This window comes from Taudactylus pleione, unplaced genomic scaffold, assembly GCF_031769625.1.
Source record: "Taudactylus pleione unplaced genomic scaffold, aTauple2 ptg000161l, whole genome shotgun sequence".
Classification (NCBI taxonomy): domain Eukaryota; kingdom Metazoa; phylum Chordata; class Amphibia; order Anura; family Myobatrachidae; genus Taudactylus; species Taudactylus pleione.
This window is the reverse complement of record NW_028284563.1, coordinates 88,677-114,173: the sequence shown is the minus strand read 5'-3', so window position 1 is coordinate 114,173 and position 25,497 is coordinate 88,677. Positions and strand designations below refer to the sequence as shown.

General features: G+C 44.0%; 3 protein-coding genes across 6 annotated transcripts in view; 2 read left to right on the top strand and 1 right to left on the bottom strand.

The window, feature by feature from the left end:
* The window catches only part of TMCO6 (transmembrane and coiled-coil domains 6), a 63,052-nt gene extending 60,758 nt beyond the window's left edge, over window positions 1-2,294 (top strand). For all 3 annotated transcript variants that reach the window (XM_088475025.1, XM_088475022.1, XM_088475024.1), the window contains one exon: window positions 2,127-2,294. In XM_088475025.1, the coding sequence (XP_088331151.1) occupies window positions 2,127-2,165 (39 nt within the window). In that variant the 3' untranslated portion in view covers window positions 2,166-2,294. The remainder of the gene's footprint in view (window positions 1-2,126) is intronic.
* NDUFA2 (NADH:ubiquinone oxidoreductase subunit A2) lies at window positions 2,213-8,877 on the bottom strand. The gene is made up of 3 exons (XM_088475026.1): window positions 8,608-8,877; window positions 5,586-5,692; window positions 2,213-2,514 (listed from the first exon to the last, which is right to left on the bottom strand). The coding sequence occupies exons 1-3, from the start codon at window positions 8,709-8,711 to the stop codon at window positions 2,423-2,425; spliced, it is 303 nt and encodes a 100-aa protein (XP_088331152.1). The 5' UTR covers window positions 8,712-8,877; the 3' UTR covers window positions 2,213-2,422.
* The window catches only part of IK (IK cytokine), a 28,432-nt gene continuing 11,795 nt past the window's right edge, over window positions 8,861-25,497 (top strand). For both annotated transcript variants that reach the window (XM_088475021.1, XM_088475020.1), the window contains exons 1-13: window positions 8,861-9,031; window positions 11,066-11,129; window positions 12,513-12,605; window positions 12,724-12,783; window positions 13,356-13,523; window positions 13,816-13,930; window positions 14,272-14,342; window positions 15,108-15,154; window positions 15,243-15,406; window positions 15,680-15,788; window positions 17,565-17,604; window positions 19,320-19,572; window positions 21,410-21,428. In XM_088475021.1, coding sequence (XP_088331147.1) covers window positions 9,016-9,031; window positions 11,066-11,129; window positions 12,513-12,605; window positions 12,724-12,783; window positions 13,356-13,523; window positions 13,816-13,930; window positions 14,272-14,342; window positions 15,108-15,154; window positions 15,243-15,406; window positions 15,680-15,788; window positions 17,565-17,604; window positions 19,320-19,572; window positions 21,410-21,428 — 1,219 coding nt within the window. In that variant the 5' untranslated portion in view covers window positions 8,861-9,015. The remainder of the gene's footprint in view (window positions 9,032-11,065; window positions 11,130-12,512; window positions 12,606-12,723; window positions 12,784-13,355; window positions 13,524-13,815; window positions 13,931-14,271; window positions 14,343-15,107; window positions 15,155-15,242; window positions 15,407-15,679; window positions 15,789-17,564; window positions 17,605-19,319; window positions 19,573-21,409; window positions 21,429-25,497) is intronic.

Sequence of the window (25,497 nt, the reverse complement as noted above, 5' to 3'; positions counted from 1 at the left end):
TTTGAGTCAAGTGTACGGGATCTCCAATGGCTGCCACAAATGTGCATTAAACTGTTCCAAACGCAGGGACTGATTCAGCAGTGCACTGCTGATCCCAGATTATCGTGTATCTGCCGCTAAAAACTCTTAATATTGAGACTTCTTGTGTAGATCTACTCAACACATGTGATCATCAAGGGACCATTATACATATGGAAATTGTCTTCCGCACTCTCTCATCAGCCTGCCTCTTGTACCTACCCTGCAATGTCAATTGATATCAGGGGAGTGACAATTTGTGCACACTGACAGCAGAGGTGCTCTTTTGCTTCCTTCCTACCAGCTGCCAAACCCCGTTCTCTCATCCCGTGTCCTCTGGTTACATGACACAGTGACAGCAGAAATGGGGGAGACAAATGTCTGGGCTCCTTTTTGGAACAACTATCAGGAGCGTATATACTTTTGTATAAAACGTTAACTTACAATAATTGCATGCAACTTACTTCCCAATTTAGGTGACACAGTGATTAAAAGATTTTGATACATGTATATTGAGCATCATGTATTAAGTTTATTCACAGCCATTTAAGTTTGCATGCATCCGATGATCCATGGACTTCGCCTATTAACACCACGTAGGTGCTGTTTAATAATATGATCTTTTTATCAACAGATTATAAATAACAAACGTCTGTTGCTGCCTGTGTTAGAATCAATGCAGAAATTTACACTATTACCTGGGTATGGTGATTCTTTTCATGCCTGTCTATGTGAGCAATTGTTTGGTAATTTTTTATGCTCACTTATGTGAGCAAATGTTTGGCTGTATGTGACATCAGGAGATCTCTTCCTAGTTACATACCTATATTTGACAATTTAGTCGATTGAATTTCTTGTACCTTACTATTATTCACCTGAAGTTAAGCTTATTTCAGCTTAGCTCATTTTCACATCATTTAATAGTGCTATATGCACAATCTGTTCCACCTATCTGAGCGATATTGTGGACAAAATATATTATACATTCTTTTGTGTTGTATGTCATGTACTGTTGAATTACCTACTGTTTTATATTTAGTCACATTAAAAGTTAAGTTTTAGTATCACTAGTTTTACTACTGATACAACAATTGAGTGCCCCCAACATCGAGTCTTCTTTTCTTTCTCTACACATTTACATACTTTGCATCTTTCTGACTCAGGGGAGCACCGCCAACTCAAAAATCGAAATTCTCTTTATCATTGAATATTATTATTACTATATAAGTTGGTCCAAAGAGGTATATACCACCCATCCTACGTGTGTAGTTTGTATACACCCAGGAGGTCTACAATATTACCCTTTTTCTGTTTTTTCCTGTGCGGGCTCTAAAGATATTTTGTTCTGTATCTGCACGTGTACAAGATCCATTCTGCGAGTGTGCAGGATGGGCCCTGTGTAATCGCACACAGACACTTTAATGTCTTTTGCCTGATTGGCAGGCAGAGGCATTTAAGGGGCAGGGTCATCTGGCATTCCCACAAATGGGGGTGTATCTACCCCAATTTCTGGGAGTGGCCAGCCCAGGATCTTCATTGATCAACGCAGTGTCCTGAACTCGCAAGCTGGCTTACTCAGGTGGCCGGAGGCCCAGTGCCGTCCATCAAGGGTCACAATGGCAGCTTGCCTGGGATCTCAGTCACAGTGTTGAGATCGCAAATGCAGCAGTGGGTGTCGTACACCTTCTGCTGCATTTTCATAATAGCAAAGATTGCAGTTGCAAAGCTGTCTGCGTGCAGTTTTGCAATTGCGATCCTTGCTGAATCAATGTATGTATAGCTAGTTCTAAACAGTGGTCTAAAGCTACAGATTTTCTCAGATGCAGCCATTTCTTGTGGTCTCACTTACAGCAGGAAGGACCAAATGAAAACTGTATTTTATCATGCTATACCATGGTTAGCAACCTGTAACACTCCAGTTGCTGTGGAACTACACAGCCCATCATGTCTTGACAGTTTTAGTATGACCTAATAGCAAAACTGTGGCAGGAAATGCTGGGATGTGTAGTGCCACAGGTTGTCTACCATTGGGCTATACAATATTCCTGCTGTAGGTTATATTTGCTGATGTATACCAAATCTACTTTATTTATTTTTTTATTTAAAAGGAGAAAGACAACAGCAGTGGACTTTCACCTATGGAATAAAGTAGCAGCCTAAACAGAAGGATAGTGACTGCAGGATAAACAAGGACTCCATTCACACATCCTTTTAATGATGTCATATGAATAATAAGTGTTTACAGTTTTCTAATAAACTTAAATGATTTTCAAACAGACAGCGTCATTTCTGTTATAGGATCAATTGCACAGTCCACAGCTACTTTCCAGGATTTCCTTTTCCTAATTCCCATCAAGACAAATACTTGTCGCATCTCCTACGAGGGTGATGAATAAATAAGACTTCACGGCTTGCTGTTCACAACAGACTCAAGGGCCTTGGCGACTTGTTCAGCTTTCAGATTATTGAGTGGCAGACAAACTTCTTTCCCGAAATCTGTATGGACACATTGTATGTTTTAGTTACTTCAGAAAAATTATAGAAGGTAGAAATATCCTATCTTCATAGTTTAGAGTCTTGGAGCACTGTAGTCTCGCTGACACATATGCTGAATGTCATTACACCATGATATTTGGCTATACCTATAAAACGGGTGTCAGGCGGTTCAAATCCCGGCAGAAGTGAATATCCCGATCGCTAATTAAGGAAAGTATTGCTAACCTAATTCTCCCCCCTCTAAGTGCCTAAACCTAACAACCACCCCCCACCCCCTTACCCGCAGCCTAAACCTAAGTCTGCTGGGGGGCTGCCTATCCCTAAGCCCCCCTGGGAGCCCCTAACCTAACCCTCCGCCCGGCTTACTTTCGTTCAGTAAGTCGGGTGTTTGGCTCCCGGCGTAGGTCTGACAGGAGTCTGGATTTCGACGCCTGTCATTAGTACTTTTCCGGTATTAGACAGTCGGGAAGCCGGCAGTCAGTATTTAGACCGTCGGCTTCCTGACTACATCCCCTGTAAACTACTCAGAATTTTTTTTTTTTTCTTAAAAACACCTTTTAAAAGCAGCAAATAGGAATGAATGGTAATAATTGCATTTATCATGGACTAAAAAAATACACTTATAATACAGTTGCACAAGATTTCCAAGATGAAATACACTACATGGCTAAAAGTATAAGAACACCCATTCTAGCTATGGTGTTTAGCCACTTCTACCACACCATTGCGTACAGGTAGATAAAATCAAGCATACATCCATGCAGTTTCCTTAGTCAAACATTAGCAGTAGAATGGGACATACTGTAGGGTTCAGGGTCATTCAATGTGGCATTGTTTGTCAAATGACTGCCCTGCAAGAGCCGTCAGTCATCGGTGATTTCTCTTATTATGAAGTGGAAGAGTTTGGGAGTAATAGCAGCTCAGCTATGAAGCTGTGGCCACCCAGTCACACAGAACAGATGACAGAGCTAGAAATCAGAAATCAAGCAATGTAGGAGTTAATGCTGTACTAAATCATTTTCACTTTATGGGGTCAAATCAATTAGCAAGTTTGTGAAAACCAGTTTGTATCATGACACTTGCATACATTGCATGAATGTGCACACCTGAGACATACAATTAGAAATGCCAATTTGCGGTGAGGTTATGCAGCTTTTTTACAAAAAAACATCCTGGGAGAAGGAGCATGACAAAGTGGGGATACCGTTCTGGCCCCCAAAGAGTGACAACTGAGATAGCAGGACCAGAGCCGTAACTAGGGTAATGCAACCAGTGCCATGACACAGGGCACCGCAGCGCAGGGGCCACTGTTTGGCTCTATCAATTTTCCTGTTTATTATCATTCTCACTTGCAGCTTCCTCTTATTTTATCCCCTGCAATTCCTGGCCTTTCCCATCTCTTCCCTGGCCCTTCCCCATGAGGCCAGGGCCCTTTTTCAGGTGCACTATATTATGTCCGCATTTAATAAAATGAGAGGGGGGGGGGGGGGGGGGGGGGGATGCGCCGCCGCCAATGCTCTCTCTGGCACAGGGCACCAAAAAATCTGGTTACGGCTCTGAGCAGGACCTTATAGAAGGCTGTTAGCGGCCATAAGGAAAGTCCTGGTTTTTTTTTTTAAAGTGTCAAATGGCTGATTTTTTTCCACTTTTTTTTTTAATTAATGGTTGAAAAGTTATAGCAAGTCATAGCCCTTTTACACCAGAGCTAATACCCAGGTTACTGCAGGAGTGACCCGGCAAGCCAACACAAGTAACTTGCAGGGTTTAACAAGGGAATGACCCATGAAACCCTGCAGTGTAAACGGCGAGATCCAGGTCACGATGACCTGGCATGTGCTGCACTTCAGTGGCGCTTGGAGATTACGTCATCTCCAAGTGTCCACTTCCACGCGGGAAGAGCCGTGTCTCTGCAGACCCGGCTCCGGTGTGAACGACGCCAACTTTGGAATATTCTGGGTCGGCGCTGGCTAAATTCCAGGTCTGATCCGGTTTGGAACCCTGGGCCTGATTCAGAGCCGGACGCTCTGACCAGAGCGCTCGCTCTGAATCAGGGCCCTCCTACCTAAAAATGGAGCGGCCTCCTGGCCGCTCGCATAGCTGTGGGTAACCACCCACAGCTTATGCGAGCGGCCAAAAAGATGGTCAAGACCATCGGGCTTGCGACGAGACCCTGCGGTAGGGTCTCGCTGCCGCAAGCCCTGGAGTGCTTTTGGCTCTATCAGAGCCAAAAGCACTCCCACTGACATCACTAGTGATGTCAGTGGGGCCGGCCCCAGACGGAAGGCGTTCCCATGGGAACGCCTCCGTCTGGGCAGCAATGCCCCCAGCACGCCCACCAAAGGGGGTGTGCTGTCAATCACCATCGACAGCACGCCCCCTTTGGTGCGAGACCCATACTGTCACTATGCGGGCCTCGCACATGCGCATGACGGAGCTCCTGTTCCAACCTCCGGATCAGACCCGGAATTTAGGTATAAAAGCGGTGAAAGTGTTTCTCAGCAAATTAAAGTCTTTCCGCCATTCTGGGATAAAGAAAATGTCTTATTTTTATTTTTTTGTGTTTTTATATAAGTTTGTAAAAAGTTGGAATAAACACTTACCTCTTATCTGCAAGTTCAAAAACCTCACTCCCATCAATACACCTCCACGTACCTGCCCCACGTCATTTACTCCCTCCACCTACCTGCCCCACGTCGTTTACCTTTATTTAGAGAAATTCACCTGAAAAATGACATGTCTATATAGGCCAAATTATACTACTTAAACCCCTCCAAGTGCACGATTATTAATTGGGAGGAGTGCAACAGAGGTTCTGCACTGTGTCCTGACAGATTTCCTCAGAAAAATCAATGCGGGTTATTGAATTGCCAATGTGATTTGTGGTGCGAGTTCGCTGTGAGAACAGCTCGCAGGACCCAACTCGCACTGGATTGAAATGACCACTATATATTTTCCCTTTCCGATAACTTTACATGCTGAGTGCGATGTGTAGGTAACAGCCACTACTTTATACTGTAATCGCTTGTAATGGTACGTAATGGAGATATGCCCACTGCTGGTCACATGCTCACCATATCTCGCCCATAGCTTGGGCTGCACTTCTGAGCATTCTCTAATCAGTATGGGGAATTCCGGATTAGCCTTTTTCAGTTCCACATAGTTCTGTTCAATAAAGTCTCTAGGAAAAGAAAAAAAATAAGTGGACAGTATAGTTAATCTCATCAAAACCCATCCCTTTTTCAAATAATACCACTACATGGAATATACTAAAGAAATACTGTCCTACATTTTAAATGATACACAGAATAGAAGTTGCTTAGAATCAATGTATTAACCCATCACAGGTGCATGTAAGGGAGGCGTTAAAATAGACAAGAAAAAACAAGATACAAATTCCCCCAGCACACTAATGGGACAGGCTTCCTACATAATAAAATGCAAAGTACCCCGTTACACATTTGCAAATATATGGACCGGCAGAGAGCGAGAACAAGCTATGAGCAAAACGCGCGTCAGCGGAGGTCACGTTCTGTGCACAGACAGGACTATGGGGCATAGGAGAGTGTTCTGCTGCAAGTTTACCAGCATGTCAGAATCAACGCATCTGGCATCTTCTGGACATTTGAAGCATTAAGGGGTCTATGTAATAGTAATCACGGAACTGTCGCGATTATTAAGTATCCATATTGCAGGTGATATGTTCATTAAAATCTCACCACTATGTACAAAGGGGAACTCGCATACGCACAGTGTCAGCTTCTGCCACCGTTTGGCGGCTGCATGAGAGAGATCACATGATCTCTCTCATGCTCGTAACTTCCATAGGTTCAGTTGGTGTACTAATCAGTTCACACATGTGCACTAATACGGACATGTGAAGTTCTGACACTAGTAACACTGCACAACAATGAAATAGTTTCCGATGTGAAAATAGTTACTTCTATTTGATTTCAGCATGCAAAGAATGAATATGACATTTAAAACTCTCAGTTAGCTCTGAGTTCCGAGATATAGCCCATTTATGACGATGTAGGGGTATTACTAGTGAAGTGGGCAGAATGGAAAGAATCTTACCAGCAATCTGCGTTCCGCGCAGAGGGGGCGGGGCCTAATGACCCAATTAAATGAATCAGTTATTTGTCCCCTCCCCTATTCAAATATATGCGATTCACGGGATTACCCACACAAGATAACGGTGGTGCACTGAGTGACAAGCATAGTGAGCGATTCCACCAAGACATTTCAGCAATGGAACAAAGATATCAGGGCAGGTGATCACTACTGTTGGACAGTGACAAGAGATTCCCCAGAAGAGGAGTACAAGCGACAAGCAAAGAGAAAGCACCCAAATGAATAGGCCACTATATTACATAGTACTTTCCTATGCTGTATGTTTGTTTCGTTTTGTGTTCTTATTTGTGATTGATTGATAGAAAATAAATAACAGTTGTTTTAATTCAATCAAGAAAATATCAGATTATTTTAAAACAGCTTTTCACTATGACTATATTACTAATGTACATACAGTATAGTGCAAGTAGTGAAGCTCAAAAAATAGAGCTAGTAAAAACATTCTGAAATCATTTTAGTTTTTCTTGACCTCAAATTAGTAATGTATGACTATTTTTAGAAAGGAAACAAATTAAAAGTATTGATTTGTTGTACAGTGTAATTAGTGACAAAATTGGCAGTGTGTTTTGAAACAGTTGTTTCCGCACCAGAGCAATCTCAAATTACTCGAGTAATATGGTATCCAGTGCCGCAACTCATGTTAATTCTGACACCGAAGTATTGGGGCACATTGCTAAGTGTGGTTTCAAATCCAGGCATACATCTAATAGTAAAACATCCTGAAGAAATATTTCTCACAATAATTAATAGTTGTAAGTGAAAATCAAACTTCACAGTAGCACAACAAGAAAAAGGGTTTTGAAGTGGTATGGAAAAAAATGCAACATATAGACAAAAAAAAAAATACGCTCACTGTGAATTACTGCAACGCGTTTCACACAATCAATATGGTTCCTCAAACAGCAAGGACCAAATTGGGACAGGAGAGACCTGGATCAAGGCAATCCTCCCCCAGTGCACAAAAAGCATAAGTAAATAAAATAGTTTAACATTAAAAATGCTAAATTAAAATAAGTACCTTTCACCGAACACTGTTCACAGGCCATTAAAAGTGTACCAAGCCATTATATGACACCTAGTCAATTTGCATGTATGTTTCCTACTCATGTAATCATCATAATGGGCTTCTTTTTGGTACTTGTTAAGGATACTGGCGCCACTATAACTCTCCAGCATGGCATGCACTTGCACCATCTCCCAGCACCTGGTGTAAAGGTGCCTACACACTTGGCGATGTGCTCACAATCAGACATCGTGTCCAATTTCCCCTTGAACTCTCCCCGGCAGTCGTGGGCACGATTTGGTGTTAAAAACAGTCAATTGTGCCTCCTAACTATTCCAGTACATCGTGACAGAGATTGGCAAATCTGCCCTACAGCACGGCAGATGTGAAGATGTGATGTACGACCAGCAGGGACGCGCATCGTGATTAGACACTCACGATTAGGACATATTTTACACGATTTGTCAGAATCGGGCAAATCGTGTATTATATCACCAAGTGTGAAGGCACCTTAAGGCAGGGACTAAATGGCCGGGCAGTGGAATAGGTGATTGCTGCAGCACGCATTACCAAACAGACGCCAGCGTGTTTCTTTAGCTTTTCATTTATTTTACTTTATTCTGATATTTAATTTGTACCCTATATATTTAGTACTGTTCATAGTTTTATTATGCAAAATAGATTTTTCAATATAATAATAATAATAATAATAATATAACTAATTATACTAACACATCAGTATAAATTACATTTGTTCTGGCCATGACAGATTGAAGCAGCAGTGATACTGACTATCATGCAGTACAGTGACATGAACGGGTCTCAGGTCACCTCCAGCTGCGGAACTACAACTCCCAGCATGCCCTACAGTCTCTGTGAGCAGTGACATTGCTACCAGGAAGGTGACCCCCGCAGTCACAGTGCAGGCCTCCTACCTCCCCATCGCCCCCCATCCTCACCTCACCCCCTGGCTGCCCGCAGACCTCTGGCACAAGTGGATCCTGATCTCTCGCACATTCCTGCTCAACTTGGACCCGATGCTCCTCACCACGGCGGCCGCCATTACTATCCCCCTGGTAACCAGGAGAGGACCTCGCTCAGCTAATCAGCGCTATTGAAAAGCGGCGATTGACGGAGGCTCAGCCAATCAGGATACCGCTATTGCTGTGATGGGCGGCGCTGATGTGAGCGTTTCCACCGTCCAGTGAGAAGCCGGGGAGAGGTAACTGTACGGAACAGTAGCCACTTTCTGTTTCCGGTTGTTGCTGTACGGTGTACGGAGTGTCCACATCCTGTTTCCGCCGGTTGTTGCTGTACGGAGCAGCAGCCACTTCCTGTTGCCAGTTGTTCTACGTGAGGCTGCAAACATGCCTGAAAGAGACAGTAAGTAGTAATATTGTTATCTATGTGCCCTGTATATGTGTCTGGTCCCTGTGACAAATACTGTATTGTGGGGGCTGTGTTTACACTTGCTTACATGGCTTTATAATTGCTATCTATCTCATTATCTATCTATGGCAATGTGTTCCCTGTGAATAGTCCACTTTTACTTCCAAGATTGTTTGTTCACACTAGTATAGCTGCTCTTCTCTATGTTTTGTAGAACTGCAAGTCTCAGCGCGCGTCGGCCGTGCTCCATGTTAGGTCTTGTAGTCACCCAGCAGCTGGAGCGACCCCTGTGTGTACTGATTGGTGCACCCTGCAGCGCAGTGCACACACTTCATTTAGCGGAGTAAAGCTGCGTACACAGACGATATGTTGGATGAATCAGAACGACAAATCGTCCATATCGCCCAGTGTGTATGCACTATTGTGCGCTCCTGTGTGTCGTTTGTTACATCTTCAGATCGGACTGCGGTGCAGGCCAATCTGAAGATTCGAGGAACGACACCATGCTTCTGGATGTGGTGGGGGAACAACATATCGGGCGGGCGTAAACCAGATCGTGCAGTGTGTACGGGCGGCCAAAAATAGCGTCCAGTCGCATCTGCTGTCGCTGGGTACACACATCGGCTAATGGGTACCAGCTTAAGTGTCCCGGTTCCCAGCAGTGTAAAAAGTTGTTACTGCGGGGATAATTATCCTGGGTGGTTGGGTAGAGAGAACGCAGCATCTCTGTATTAGTGCAGCAAATGGTAACCTGAAATGTGGGTGACTTAACATCAGCCTGTGCTTGGTCATGGAGCATACACATGGTGAGATTTGTTAGATGAACAATTGAACGATTAGACCAATGATTTGAACTAGGAACGATTTTTGACTACATTAAAATGAATGGAATCGTCCAAATCTGACTGCAAACACATCAGATGTCAGATATCGTTACCTGACCATCGGGAACGCTCATCGTTCATATATGTCAGATTTTCCTTCAGATATGAACGATTTTTTAAATCGTTATCGTTCAGATCTGAAGAAAAATCTGACCGTGTGTATGCACCATCAGACATAACGACATGTAATGTAGTGTCTGTATTACTGGGAGTACTATAGGGTTGCTAGCCATCAGTCCCTACACATACAAATTCCCTATGCATGATATATGCAATGCTAACCTTTATTTACCGTTCAGCAGTGACCAAGTGGGGCATTTCTGGGTCCTTGCGTGCCTGCCCTGTGGCATGCGGACTTCACTGAATATTCCCATTCTCCACAAGCTTGGGGGACAGGTTCCTCTTTCTATGAGGCTGTCTGGTTTTGGAAGCCTGCTTTAATTCTGACGTCGCTGCTAAAGCAGGGGTTCAGTATGTTTTGTCACCTATCATACTATCTACAGTCATTATCTAGACACCATAAGTATTGACATCAACCTAACTATATCATTTAACTTTCATGTGTTGACATTTGGACTGTCAATATAATGCTAACTACATATGTTGTGGTATTACAGCTAATATTGGGTAGTTGGTCTGGTATGGGAAAATGTTTAGCCCCATAGAAGGGCCAATCATGGGCCTCATTTGCCGAGTTTTCACTCACAAAGAGTGATTAACCTTGTTACTTATGATGGTGCTCCAGCCAATCAGCTCCCAACGGTCATCAGTTAGAAAAATGACTGTTGGGAGCTGATTGGCCGGAGCACCATTTATCATATGTAACATGGTTTATGACTCGTTGTGAATGATAAATGAGGCCCCATATTATTAATGGCCTTGCTGACAAAGGCGGTCAGAAGGTGAATGTTATTGGCCTGTGTGGACATTTTGCGGCCACATTACACTGTGGTAATGTTGCTTGCCGCACAGTGGCTAATCCAATGTGTGGCCGTCTTCGAGTTTGGTCCATTCGCTTGCTGCTCCTGCTTAGCAGAAGTATCTCTAAGATTACGCTTATTCCTAAATGGTGCAATGTGTGACCTCCGCTTTGGTAACCTATTGGCTGTTTATTATGTTAATGTTCCTTTCCTTATCATTTTAGGTGAGTTGTTTTCCAATCCTCTGGCCCCTGATGGCCATGAGGTGGAAGATCTTCATTCCTTCCAGTAAGTAACATATGCTCCTTGTTGCCCTCAGTTTCGCTTCTTGGCTTTAGCATTAAATAACTTTCAGAGAATTTCGGAAGCGCACGAGCAATCCCTCAGCCTAATCCAACAAGTAACTTACATAGTAATGTCTAGGAGACAAAGGGTGATCTTATTCTACAAGAATGCGGTGAATAATGTCACATAGTTAATTAATCAGAAGAGCCGTGAAGTAGGCATTCTGATTCGCTAGCAGCAGGGAACCAAGGGCCTGATTCAAAGATGGACAAAAATCCCGTCATGACCGCATCTTTGTATGCTGTGACTGTCTGAAAATATGCAAGTGTCACAGCCGCCAGGATTTGTATCGAGACGCCCACCGGCCGCTCCACAAATCCAAGCGTTCGCACGTTACGCAGCCTCGGACACAGATCAGTCGATTATCGACGTTCTGAGTTACGCCATGGTTACTTATACTGACCGTCTGAACTGAGACGCCGGAGATTTCACAATTGCGTACGGGATCGCCTCGCAAACGGTAGTGACCCTCCTGCATTTGAGTCGCCTCACCACCACTTGCCGCCCACAAAAGGTCCCTGCCTGTCACTCACTTTGCAAATAAATCCTCATGTGACCATCGTAGCACATGCACAGTGTGACATATTTTTTTTTGCTTCGCTTCAGGGGTAGGCAACTTGCTGCACTCCATATACCATAGAACTACACATCCCAGAATACCCTGCCAAAGTTTTTCTGTTCTAAAAATGGCAGGGCATGCTGGAATGTGTAGTTCCACACAGCTGGGATGCAACAGTTTGCTCACCACTGCTGTATAGTAAATGGGTCAACGCAAAATTCCCTGCTACTTACATTTGAAGAGCTAGAGTTGCTAGGAAGGATCTTAGTTGGTCTGGGACCCAGGATTAGGTGACTTCGCTCCACTGACCCTGAGATTAGACCACAATGAAATATGAAACACACTTGCATCAGTGTCTCTGAAGTAATGCAGGATTTAGTCTTGTTATGCAATCGCCGCATCTATCAAATGTGGTAGAGTTAGCCGGCATAATGGTATAACAAACTGCCATTTTTAATTTAGCGCAGATCAGAGCCTATTATAATTTGGCGTCTAGGGTTCATTTAGTAGATGAAGAATAATTGAACCAGACTGACTACAGAGGATTCCTGGCAAGGCAGTATAGCTCCTAGATTCTGTCTCTTTACATCACCATAAATACTATTTGGTATTTTGTTGCGTTGAATGTTGTCTTATTCTGTGCATTTTTCTTTATGTAAATGACCTTGATACCTTTTCACCTGCTGTTGAGTGACAGGACGAGCCCATGTGGCTCATTACATGTATTAATTGGTAAATATTTATAGATAATCTGTGGTTCTTTTTAGGTCAAAGTTGACAAATGAAGACTTTCGTAAACTGCTTATGACCCCTCGTTCAACCCCTTCCTCTGCACCCCCTACAAAATCCCGTCACCATGAGTAAGTACAACTGTTAGTTACATTCATGTTTGGAGGAATATTATAGCCTCCTAATCTGTAGCCCAGTTCTTATTGCCCCTTCATTGCAATAGATGATCTCTACTGTTGTCTCTTGTAGAATGCCACGCGAATATAACGAGGATGAAGATCCAGCTGCTCGGAGAAGGAAGAAAAAAAGGTAATCTCCTGTCAACTTATATACTTTATTACATGGTGCCTGAAACAGGCATTCTGCAGATGACATGGCAGCTTCTACTAAAGCTAGCTACTATATAATTATATCATGTGACGTTACAAAGTGCCGCTACGGTCCGTTTCCTGTGGCCTCCAGCTCCTTCCTACTTTATTGTTGAAGTTGTTCGTTATAGTGTGTAACACTTGCTTAAAATGCCTCCTTTATATGCGATTATTTGGTTCGAGAGCCACCCATGCTGCCCTTGAAGTGTATCAGGTTTCCTATTGCTGGTCTATGGGCCTGTATATAGGGGCGTTAATTTTACACCTCAATGCACATTCTTACTTTATTACAATCTGTCTAACACTCCTCCTTTTGTGCACGCCCTTACAATCGGAGTTTCTGGATTGCATCCGTATGCCCTTCACGTGAAACAAATGCTCTTTGCAGATTATATTTTTGACTTGTAATGATTTAAAAAAAAAATAATAAACGTACAGTTCTGTTTTAGCAGTGATTCCCTTGTAAAATAATCCTTTAAACTTAATTCTGTACCGCTGTTAACATACCTGCAGCTACTACGCTAAATTGCGACAGCAAGAGATTGAGCGGGAGAGAGAGCTAGCTGAGAAATACAGAGACCGAGCCAAAGAACGTCGAGATGGAGTCAACAAGGACTATGAAGAAACTGAACTTATCAGCACGACAGCCAATTACCGAGCAGTAGGACCCACAGCGGAGGCGTAAGTTACTCGCAAAATGTAACCTCTCCGTAGTTTTATTGTCTAAAAGTGTTTATTTTAGTTTACGGTGTGTCCTCGGCAACTCTGAGAATTCAGCTCTTGATTGATACAATTTACATTTTTCGCCATTTCGGGTGCAATTCTTAGTTGCTAGGGGGTATGTGTTTGGTGGAACGAATTTACACAACATTACTAACTAGGTTACTTTTTTGTGTCACCTAGACATTATGTATGTATAAATTTATATAGCACCCCTGGGGATACTGAGCTTTACAAGTGCGTCCTTTTGCAGTGACAAATCGGCCGCAGAGAAAAGGCGCCAATTGATCCAGGAGTCCAAGTTCTTGGGTGGTGACATGGAGCACACTCACTTGGTGAAAGGTTTGGATTTTGCTCTACTACAGAAGGTGAGTAACATTATTCTCAATATAATCTATGTGCAGATTTACATGTGAATACGTTTCTTAAATGGTTTAATTGGAAATGTCCTAGTCCATGTTGTTTGGTGGAGGATGGAATGTTGTAGTACCTATATAGAAGTCTTCTGCAGATACCTGCATGCTAGTGTCTCCATCCTCACAGGGCCAGGTGTATATGGTCTTCTGTCTACAACTACCCCACCCCCAAACTGTAAGCTACAGAGCACCATTCACTTTGTACTGAGTAGTGAAAATAATATTCTCACCTGTGAAAAATATTTGAAATAACTTACATATGGTGATAATGTGTGTGTGTGTTGTATTGTTAGGTCCGTGCTGAAATTGCCAGCAAGGAAAAGGAGGAAGAGGATATAATTGAAAAGCCTCAAAAAGAAACCAAGTAAGTGACCTTCAGACATTTGAATAAAACAATTGCGGGTTACCTGGCTGACATGATTTCATAACATGTTGCTGTTTCTAGGTAACAATAATTAGATACAGCGTCAATTTGTACTTAGACTTCCTATTATTATATATTTCAGTCACTGTATCAGTGGATGCCATAGGGCCTAAGCATTTTGAAGTAAACGTATAATTTACAGTCATAACCCCAGAGCAAAAACATAGCATATGGTTAAAACTGGTTGATACTGTAAGTGGGGTGACGTCTGTGTTTCCTAGTTCTGTGGGCACGATGAGAGCTATGCTAATAAAGCAGCCTAAAGGTTTGGAACTTGATTGGAATGTTTTGCACATGACAACAACCTCATTATGTTTGTAATTCAGGGTTTAACTTTATATATTGGCTTCAGGATAGATCGTTCAGATGTGCCAAAAGTTTATTTTATTATACTAAGGTTCCACTATATTCATCACTTTTCTTTAAAGGGATATTATTCTTGTTATTAGTAATATGGTGTGAGGAGCTGATAGTTCTTATCCTTTAACAGTCTACGTTCAAGGCATGTGAGATGGACGTCCTGTGTCATCCACCAGGGAGGAGATGCTTCAGATTACTGTTCTATATTGGGCAGCCCCCCCTCCTGTATAATGTTGTAGATGCTGCAGCTCGATACAGTGTCAGTTTAGTAAATCTAATTGTAAGTGAGAGATATGAAATGGCCTCTAAAGCCCCATCGTTTAATAATTTTTTTCTCTACAATAGGAAAGATGAGGATCCAGAAAATAAGATTGAATTTAAGACTCGCCTTGGTAAGGATTTCAAGCACCTCTTCCCCCATTATCTTCTTTAAAAAAATAAAATTAGTACCAGCAATGGCCTGTAATCTTCTACCCACAGGTCGCAACGTGTACCGTATGCTCTTTAGAAGCAAAGCCTACGAGCGCAATGAGCTCTTCCTGCCGGGACGGATGGCGTATGTCGTTGACTTGGATGATGAATATGCAGACACAGATATTCCAACCACGCTCATTCGAAGCAAGGCTGACTGCCCGACCATGGAAGTAAGTCCTGTCAATGTAAAATTATTACAGCACTGAACAGTTCTAAATCATTGTGGGTACTGTAATAGTATTTTCTCTTAACTATTGGGAAGCATTGTTGGACCTAGAGCCAAGTGGTGGTTAATTGGGCCATCCTGCAGTGAGAACCCACCAATCGAGTTAATACGGCAGCATGATAGCAGGGGGGGACACAATGCTGACATCAACTTACCCATAGCTTATTTTGTTTTATTGATAGTATCCAGGTAACCGCTTTGCCCATTTATTTTTCAGGCTCAAACAACACTCACAACTAATGACATAGTCATCAGCAAGCTGACTCAGATCTTGTCTTACCTGAGACAAGGGACTCGGAACAAGAAGCTGAAAAAGAAGGACAAAGGTAGTTATTGCTGTATTTATCATGCACTGCACATCTCTATATCCTCCTCCTAATCAAACGCATCAGTTTTGCTGCAACGCACAACATGGGGACATTAATGGAAACTGGTGCATAGGTGTTGGAAGAAGTGCAGCAACTAATCGCAGGATTGCTTTCATTTTCTGGAAGTGCTGAGAAAAGACATAGGGGCCTATTTATCGATTATTTGATGGATATAATAAGTATCCCCCCATTGTATGTAGCCGGGGACCGCAGTCTCCCGTTTTCCCTCACCAATGCAGCCCCCATAGTTTCTATGGGGACTGCTTTTTAGCCGAATTTGCCAAGCTCCAGAATGCGATGTATTCCAGGGTCTGGCCCGGTAGCTAACGCTATCTGAAGATAGCGTTAGCTTGTTGGAGCCTGTAGGCTACATTATGCAAAAAACCTCCCCGGCACTTGCCACTAGCACATGCGCAGTAGTGCGCCCTTCTACCAAAGACGATGTGAAGGGTTTGCGAATTGGATCTCTTTTCCCTGCGAGTGTGTTTTCATACATTTGGGTGATTCATAATTTCTTATTGCCGCAAATAGCGACAATAAGAAATTATAATTATTGGGTCTAAAGGGGGGTATCCACTAGACGATAAAGTTGAACGATAATGATATAATCGTTTGATAATCGTTCAAACATCGTTTGCAAATCGTGCAGAAATTGTTTCTAACGATGTACGATGCGCGCTCCCGCTGGTCGTTTGATCGTCTCCTCCATCGACTGAACATGCAGGTCAATTTCACTTGATTGCTTAGAAATCGTTTACACACCGTTTACACATCGTTCACGCTGAACGATCAAACGATGAACTACTATCTGCCCACTATAGCTGAAAGGTCTCAATCACAGATTGAAACAACATAGTTTATCGTTAGATCTTTTGCAAATCTTTTGAAAATCTTTTACAAATCTTTTGCAAATTGTTCAGAGTGGAAGATCAAATTTCAAGGGAAACTTCAAGGGGAAATCGTTAAGAGGTTGGACAGGGATAAAATCGTCTAGTGGATGCCCCCCATAAGACCTGATAATAAATATGCTCCATTAGAATCTGGTTGCCATGGTTATAGAACATCGTTATCCCAGTTACGTGTGTATAGTTTCTTATTGAGTTCTACAGAGCACCCATTTTTCGTGTATAGTCTTATTGGTTCTAGGAATGTGAGGTTCTAGCAATGTGTTCATTGAGAGTTTGGCGCAAAAAACTGCTGAACATGAATATTTTACTGTATGCCGTCTTTCAACTTATTACGTGCACAGTAAGGAAGGGCCGAGTATTTATAATGGGTTACAAAGTTGCATTCTGGATGTACTACATATAGTGACTGATTGTGGACCTCAGTGCAGTGCTCCGATAACTCCGTGAATGTTGTACCTCTATGCTGCTACCTACAAAGTTTGCTTAGGATGAGAGTAATTTTTTTACTTGATGGAAAGGTTGTGAGTTGTAGAATTCAGGGAAACGGACTATAAATCTCTTTAGCAGATTCATAGGAGACCTCACCACAGTGCCTGGAAGGGTAAGCCACCAAAATCCAGGTGATCACTAGTGATCTTCCAGCATTATCCCAAGAGGGTACAGTAGGTGACACACTGTATAAACATAATAGCTGCCAACTCTTTGCCATTCCTTAGTGCCTAATGACATTGTAATGTTCTGAAACTATATAGTTTGGAGCATATGCAGCATTTGTAACAGTTGCCTTTATGGACTTTTTAATGCATTCTTCTTTATTTATTTGTAGGAAAATTGGATGAAAAGAAGCCTCCAGAGGCTGATCTGAAGTAAGGTCTTTTTTTTACATAATTTCCCAATTATTTCTGTAGCTTTGCTCTTGTATGAGATAAATGAAGTTGTGTCATATAGAGCTAGAATGCAGGGACTGTCCACAGTTTGGTATAAAGGACCACTAAATCGCTGCTTTATGTAATAGCGCTGTATAAATACAATTACTTTCTCCCAGGCCTGCTAGTATCATTCACAAATAGATAGGCAGTTTTAGAAACCGCAATGTCTAACATATTTTCTTACCTGAGGTAAACAAACCGATGGGCATCACCGGCGGTTTGGGGGTCCGAAAAACAGGATTTACTAAGCAACGGATTTGATTCTGTTGTTCTATGCCCATCGGTTTCTAAACCCCGATCTCTCCTCAAAAACACAGTGGGGGCGTTTCAATGCAACGTGAATTGGATAGTGCCGGGAGCAAGCTCCTGTAGCTATTGAATCTAGTGCGCTGTGTGGTCAGAGAATGCCGGTTCTCGCGCCTTAACAAGGGTGTTAAGGCGCGGTAACCGGCATTCTCTGACCAAAGTGCCGGGCGCGCGGTTGTTAGCGCCGCGTTATGCAGAAAAACAGCTGCACGCCCGGCACTTTGGTTGGATTTCTACTCGCATCCCCAGGGGGGTGCGAAAAGAAATCCTTAGCCCGCCCAAACAGCGCCGGTATATTGAATAGCTTCGGGAGCTCCATCCCGTCGCTATTCAACATCGCACTGAATTGAATTCCCCCCAGAGAAACCAATGATTTTGTGAAACTGAACCAGATGCCACCTCCAAACGGCCAGGGGCGCTGCATATGCGTAGCAGGGGTCTTGCACATGTGCAGATGCACTGTAACCAGATTTGGGACAAATCTGCATCAGGCACTAGGCTAGTGGAATAATCATGGTGATAGAGAGCAATAGGGTCCCCTCTAATTTTCCACTAACCAGCACTAGGCTTTACCAGCCAAGGCTGGTGGCGCTATAGCAGGGATCCTGGGGCAGTCACCACAGAGCTATTATCCCTAGGGCAGTGTGGTTTCTCTAGTGTATTGCAGCGGCTTTCAGCTTAGTTTATCATCCGGATGCAATTGCACCGATATGGCCAAACCCACATTTAGTCAATTTACCTCTTAGGGGGGAAATTCAGTTGTTTATTGCGGCCACAGCTCCCGTCTAAAGTGACCGGGAGCTAGTGAATTGTTTTTGGGCTCCCAGTACTTATTGCAGATTTTTGCTCGCTGCCTACTGAGGTGCAAGCAGAAAACCGCCCAAGTTAGGGCTTTTAGTTGCCTTAGCTGGCACTTTGCACGGGAGAAGCCGCTTTACACGGTTTATGCAGTGCATCACGACAAGGACAGAGCTGGATGCACAAACCATTGAATAGTTCCCATAAATTGAACCCCCCCTAAATTGGAAAATGACAGGTTAATAGCGTCTAGATGCTGATCTTGCATTCAGCTTATATAGCAAGGGTAGAGAATGATTTGAAACATTAAAATTGTTTTTCAAATGTTAACAAGATCCCTTTTTCACATATTTAGAGCTCAGATTTAGTTCCATGACTATCATGAAGTTTGAGCTTAGTCTGCCCTTGTAGCACACCAAGAGGCCCCCGTTGCTTATGACTTTCCTACTTGCAGATGATTGAGTTAGGATATGCATCAAGTAGAAATATGCTCAGATGGAATCTGCTTTAGAATGTGTATAATTGTCCTTCCTCTTCCTGTCCTGAAGCATATTTGATGATATTGGAGACTACATTCCGACCGCGGCCAAAGCTCCTCGAGAGAAAGAGCGAGAGAAACACAAAGAGAGGGAGCGGGATAGGGAACGAGAGCGTCCAAGGGAGAGAGAGAGAGACCGAGATCATGACCGAGAGAGAGAGCGGGACAGAGACCGTCCTCGTGACCGAGAGAGGGACCGGGATGAAGAAAAGCGGAGACAGAGCTATTTTGAGAAACCAAAGGCTGATGATGATGATGATGAGGTGAGGACTGTAACTCTAGACCAGATTCTTTTCCTTCTGTTAGAGCTGCTCTCCTACAACGCTGAGTTTTAGTCTTCTGCGTAATGACCTATGGATCCAGGGGATGCTCCGACAACCAATCTCTACTGTTTTTATGGCAGACTCTCACCCACTCATTCCTGGGAAAAACCAAGCCCCTCAATAAATAGTAATTGTACTTATTCAGAGATCTGTACTGGGGTGTAGTTGGCATCCCGGCGGTAAGGATGTCAGCGGTCGGAATGCCAGCGTTAAATTCCTGACAACAGTCAGATTCCCGGCACCAGCATCCCGGCAGCTGACATTTTGTCAGTAAGTATCAAGATTGGGTTAGGGTAGGGGTTAGGCACTAGGGGGGAGGGTTAGGGCTAGGCTGTGGGGAATGAGGGTAAGGCTGCAGTGGGGAAGGTTTTAGGGTACTTGTCAGGAGGTGTCGGCATTGTCACCCATTCAGGATTCTGGCGTTGTATCAATTATTGTTATGGAATCTTTGTTAGTATCTAATCCCATATCTCTATCTAATTCTGTATAACTAATCCCTCTATCTCTATTTAATCCCGTATGTCTGTCTAATGCCGTATTCCGTATCTCTATATAATCCTGTGTGTCTGTCTAATGCCGTATCCTGTATCTCTATCTAATCCTGTATCTTTATCTAATTCCATATATCTGACTAATCCCGTATCCCGTATCTCTATTTAAATGAGGCACGTAGTCCTAGTCTGTACGGTGACCAGGTCCACCACACAGTTTGGCCGATTGGGACACATCTCGGGAGCAGATGCTTAGTTACCTGTATGCAGACTTGCACTTCTTTCGTCGGTGCACCCGCCTCTTATCCATACTCTTACTTGAATACTCTGCATTCACATTGGGGCTCCCATTCACCGGCATATACTAGTTGTAAAAGATGTGACTGAAAAAGGCGTATTTAAGCTTCTGTCTAACTCTGAGTAGCCGCAATTCCGCCGATACGCCTCTGTTGAACTTGCCTATGTGACAGCGCCCTGCTACAGGCCAGTTACGCTCCTACAGTCGCAAGTGCAGACTCAACTCTGTACAACTCTAAATCGGTCATACTTGCGGATGCTGGGTTCCGGCGCATGCTTAGCGTGAAAGCTTGCAAGATCAGCTCAGCAAAAGGGCATACACACCATTCTGCCTCGTCACCTTTGTTTGATCATCAAAATAATATGACAAGAGGCATTATCTTACTAGACTACATAACACATGGAGCTATTAGAAACTTTAGCGATGTGTCATCCCACTACTGAGAAATAGCTTCTAGTTGATCTTACAGTTATGCAATAAGCTACACTGGGCGTTCTTTCTGCGATTCCATCACCTCTATTCATTGATATGAATTGTCCTTAAGATTTATTGAGAACATGCAAAATCTCTATGCAAGGGCGCAGGATTGTTTTTGGTAACACTAAATAGAGTTAGGGCTAGAATTACTAAGCGACGGTTTTTGTAAGCTGCAGGTATTTAAAGCGGCAATAAATAGTTTTAAATTAAGTAATAAAACTTTTTTAGATTTACACAATTCAAGTTGTAAGTTATTGAAGGGGAATCCGTTTTTATATTGCCTTTGATTGGATAATTAATTTTGGTTCTAAAACGTAAGTGCAAATAGCAAGAGGCTTGTCTTTCCCATAAAGGGAGATTATTATGAGTTTTAAGATTATTTATTCACGGCTAAATGTTTTTGTACAGAATTGAAGAAAAATAAATAAAATCATTTTAGAATTTCTTATTTCTGTAATATAAATCACCATGGGTTTTTCTCAAATTTGTGTATTTTTTTTTTTTCTTTCAGCCTATTAATATCGAGGAAGGTAAGTAGCTATTTCTAAAATAAATGTACAGGAGCTAAATGCAGTTGATACCAAGTACGGAATTAAGGGTCAAGTGTTAAAGAGGATGTACAGTAGTTTTATGTATACAGGGGTGGCAGGTGCAATCACAGGGGTGAATTTTTAGAATGCTGGAGATAACAGGATGCTCTGTGATGTATGGAATTGTGGTTGCGCAAACAGGGCTAGTAGGCTAAAATATCTATATACATTAGGAATAAGGTACAGAAAAGATGAAATCTTAATCACGTTTTGAAAACTCCTTGTACAGTATATTGTCTAAATCTTCCTATGTGCACATTAGATGGTATTGCTGTGATTGTATGGGAGTGTGGTCTGCACAGTCACTAGTAGCTGTCGGACTCGCTAATGAAGTCCTGCCACACACATATTAAACATTAGTCCTGATTTCTCCTTCATCCACTAGGGGACAATGGAGTTACGACACTGGGTATAGACGTGGGTCGAGAAAAGCGTGACACTTTTTATACATTTCAAAAGATGTGACTGGCTCCTCTCCCTCTATACCCCATCAGCCCCAGTTTTTAAAACGTGCCCGAGATAAGCCGGAGCAATGTGGGCTGTCTCCAGCCCTATTGGATTTTATTTTTCAATCTTGTTCATTTTTAACTATGTGTTGATGAGGACCGACAGGCTGCTTTCTGCGACAGCCTGCCTGCTACATGGCTGCCGCTGGGGAGGGCACCGTCATGGCTACTGCTGCCAGTGTCCGGTGCCCTGATAAGGAATCAAGTAAGACCTGCCACAGCAGAATCTTGAGCTTGTGCCGGTCCTCTCTCTTCTTCAGCCCAGCACCCCAGCCGCAGCAGAACACTGAGTATACACACCGCTCCTGATTATCAGGAGCGGTGTTAAGTCTGGGCTCTAAGTGCGGTACTTGGTGCCTGCTGATGGGTAGCGAGAGCTCTCCTCCCGATAGCTGGGGGAAGGAGAGCGGGTGGCCTTAGGCCCAAAGGAACCAGGGTTTCTATTAAAATCTTTTCATAGTCCCCAAACCAGATGGTTCGGTCCGACCCATCTTGAACTTAAATTTCCTTAGATCTTTACCTGTCTTATCACAGATTCAAGATAGAATCCCTCCATTCAGTGATTGCGGTATTGGAAGAGGCGGAACATCTGGTCTCCTTATACATCAAGAATGCTTATCTTCACATCCCCATTCCGAAACTGCATCAAGCATTTCTTCGCTTTGCGATTCTGGATTCCCATTACCAGTTTCAGGCCCTACCGTTTGGCCTATCTTCGGCTCTCAGGGCCTTCACCAAGGTAATGGCGGTGATGGTTGCCAATCTTCGCTCACAGGGAGTGAACATTGGGCCTGATTCAGGCCTGCTCGCAAACGGGTCGATGTTGGCCCAGTGCGCATGCGCACGACGGACCCGGATAGCGATGGGCAAGCCGTCGCTATGGGTCTCGCTACAAAGGAGGCGTGCTGTCGATGGTGAGTGACAGCACGCCCCCTTTGGTGGGCGTGCCGGGGGCGTGGCTGGCCAGACTGAGGCGTTCCCATGGGAACGCCTACCGTCTGGGGCCGGCCCCACTGACATCACAAGTGATGTCAGTGGGAGTGCTTTCGGCTCTGATAGAGCCGAAAGCACAACAGGGCTTGCGGCAACGAGACCCTACCACAAGGGTCTCGTCGCAAGCCCAATGGTCTTGACCATCGCGACCATCTTTTTGGTCGCTCGCTATAGCTGTGGGTGGTAACCCACAGCTATGCGAGCGGCCAGGAGGCCGCTCTAAAAAAAAGAAAAGGACGGCCCTGATTCAGAGCGAGCGCTCTGTCAGAGCCATTGTCAGGGTCATTGTCCAATATTTGGACGACCTTCTAATTAAAGTATTGTTGAGGGAAAATCTACTGGAACATGTAGCCTTGACACACCAGTTCCTCATTCAACACCGCTAGATCATCTATTACCAGAAGTCCCAGTTGATACCATTTCAACGGCTTCAGTTTCTGGGCATGAATCTGGACACAAATTTTCCTTCCTCTGAACAAGGCACAGGCTATCCAGGACTTGGTACGTCTAGTCCTCAAACCCTAACGTGTTTCTGTCCAGCTTTGCATCAGACTCCTAGGGAAGATGGTTGCGTCCTTCAAAGCCATTCAGTTCGACAGGGTTGCACTCCAGGACGTTCCAGTTGGATCTTTTGTCCCAATGGTCCGGATCTCATCTGCAGATGCATCAGCTGGTAACCTTGTCTCTGCAATCTCGGATTTCTCTACTTTGGTGGCTCCAGATGGATCACCTAATGGCAGGACGTTGATTCGACATTTGGAACTGGGTTCTGACTCCAGTCTTCGGGGTTGAGGGGCGGTGATCTTGAACAACCAGTTCCAGGAACACTGGACACGCCAGGAGTCTCTCTTGCCTATCAGTGCCCTAGAACTGCGAGCCGTCTATTGCTCTCTTCTTGCATCGGCTTCTCTGTTACGGGGGACACCGGTTCGTGTCCAATCAGGCAACGCCACAGCCGTGGCTTACATCAATCGCCCAGGGGGGATTTGCAGCCGCATGGCAATGTGAGAGGCAAGACACATTCTCAGATGGGCAGAAAGGAACATCCCGACCATCTCGGCAATCTTCATTCCGGGAGTAGACAACTGGGAAGTGGACTAGCTCAGTCGGCAGGTTCTTCATCTGGGGGAATGGGCTCTTCAGGTCTTCCCACGACTGGTGTTCTTCAGGTCTACTGGCGACTGGTGTTCCGTTGGGGTGCACCGCAGATAGATCTCATGGCCTCCAGGAACAATCACAAATTACCTCTGTATTCCTCCAGGATCAGGGATACCAAGGCGGTAGGAGCAGACGCTCTGTCTGTACTCTGGCCATACGATCTGGTGTACCTGTTTCCTCCTTTCCCTCTGATTCCACAGGTGCTCAAGCTCATTCAAAGCGAATCGGTGACAGCCATTCTGGTGGCTCTGGATTGACCTCGCTGAGCTTTGTACTCTGACCTTCTCTCCCTCCTGGCGAACGATCCTTGGCCTCTTCTGCTTTGATCAGATCTTCTGCAGCAGGGCCCTTTCGCTCACCCCGATTTACGGCGTCTCCGTTTGACGGCGTGGCTATTGAAACCGCCATATTTAGAAGTCGGGAGATTCTGTGGAAGGCGATTTATACAATGCTTTGGGCTCGTAAGCCGGTCACCTCGGCACATTACCATAGAACTTGGAAATCTTATGTGCCCTGTGGTGAGCTGCGTGGTACTACTACTACTACTACTACTACTACTACTACTACTAATACTACTACTACTACTACTACTACTACTTTTTTTTACCTCACCGCCTTCTTTTTCTAGAAAGAGGCTTGGATGCTGGGCTTTGGTTGGGTTCCCTTAAGGTGCAGGTTTTCTGCCTTAGCTGTTTTCTTTCAGTGTCATGTGGCGCTGCTTCCCGAGGTTCAGACTTTTCTCCAAGAAGTTCTTTGTGTGCAGCCTCCCTTTATTCCACCTACATCCCTATGGGATCTTAACCTTGTTCTTTCTTTTTTTCGGTCTGTGCTCTTTGAACCGTTTGGTCGAAATTGACTTGAAATTGCTTACCTGGAAGCTGGCGCTTGCTTCCACTAGAAGAGTTTCTGAATTCGGCGCCCTTTCTTGCAGGTCTCCTTACTTTTTCCATGAGGTTCCTGCCCGTCTTGCCTAAGGTGGTGTCGGCTTTCCACATAAATTAGCCTATTGTGGTTCCGGCACTGAAGGATTTGTCAGGAGCCTCAGATCTTCTGGATGTGGTGCGAGTCTTCCGAATTTGTTTCTCACACTGAGGGGATCCATAACTCAGATGCTATTTTTGATCCTTTATGAGGCGGCCAAGCAGGGTTGGCCGGCATCAAAGCAGACCTTTTATCGAGGTGGATCCGACTGAATATTCGTCGGGCTTATTTGTCTAATTCTTTGCCCCTGCCCATTTCCATTGCTGCACATTCTACGTGCTCAGTGGGTACTTATTGGGCGGCGCGCAGGGAAGCCTTCGCTTCTCAACTTTGTAGGGTGACTACTAGGTCCTCTCTTCACACCTTTGTAA

Bases quoted from the DNA above. Each gene is read 5' to 3' on its own strand.
- NDUFA2 (XM_088475026.1), bottom strand. From the start codon at position 8,711: ATGGCGGCCGCCGTGGTGAGGAGCATCGGGTCCAAGTTGAGCAGGAAT. The intron at 5,693-8,607 runs GTGAGGATGGGG...TTCTTTTCCTAG, and splicing joins GCGGGCAGCCAGGGGGTGAG to AGACTTTATTGAACAGAACT. The intron at 2,515-5,585 runs GTGAGCATGTGA...GTGTCCATACAG, and splicing joins CAAGCTATGGGCGAGATATG to ATTTCGGGAAAGAAGTTTGT.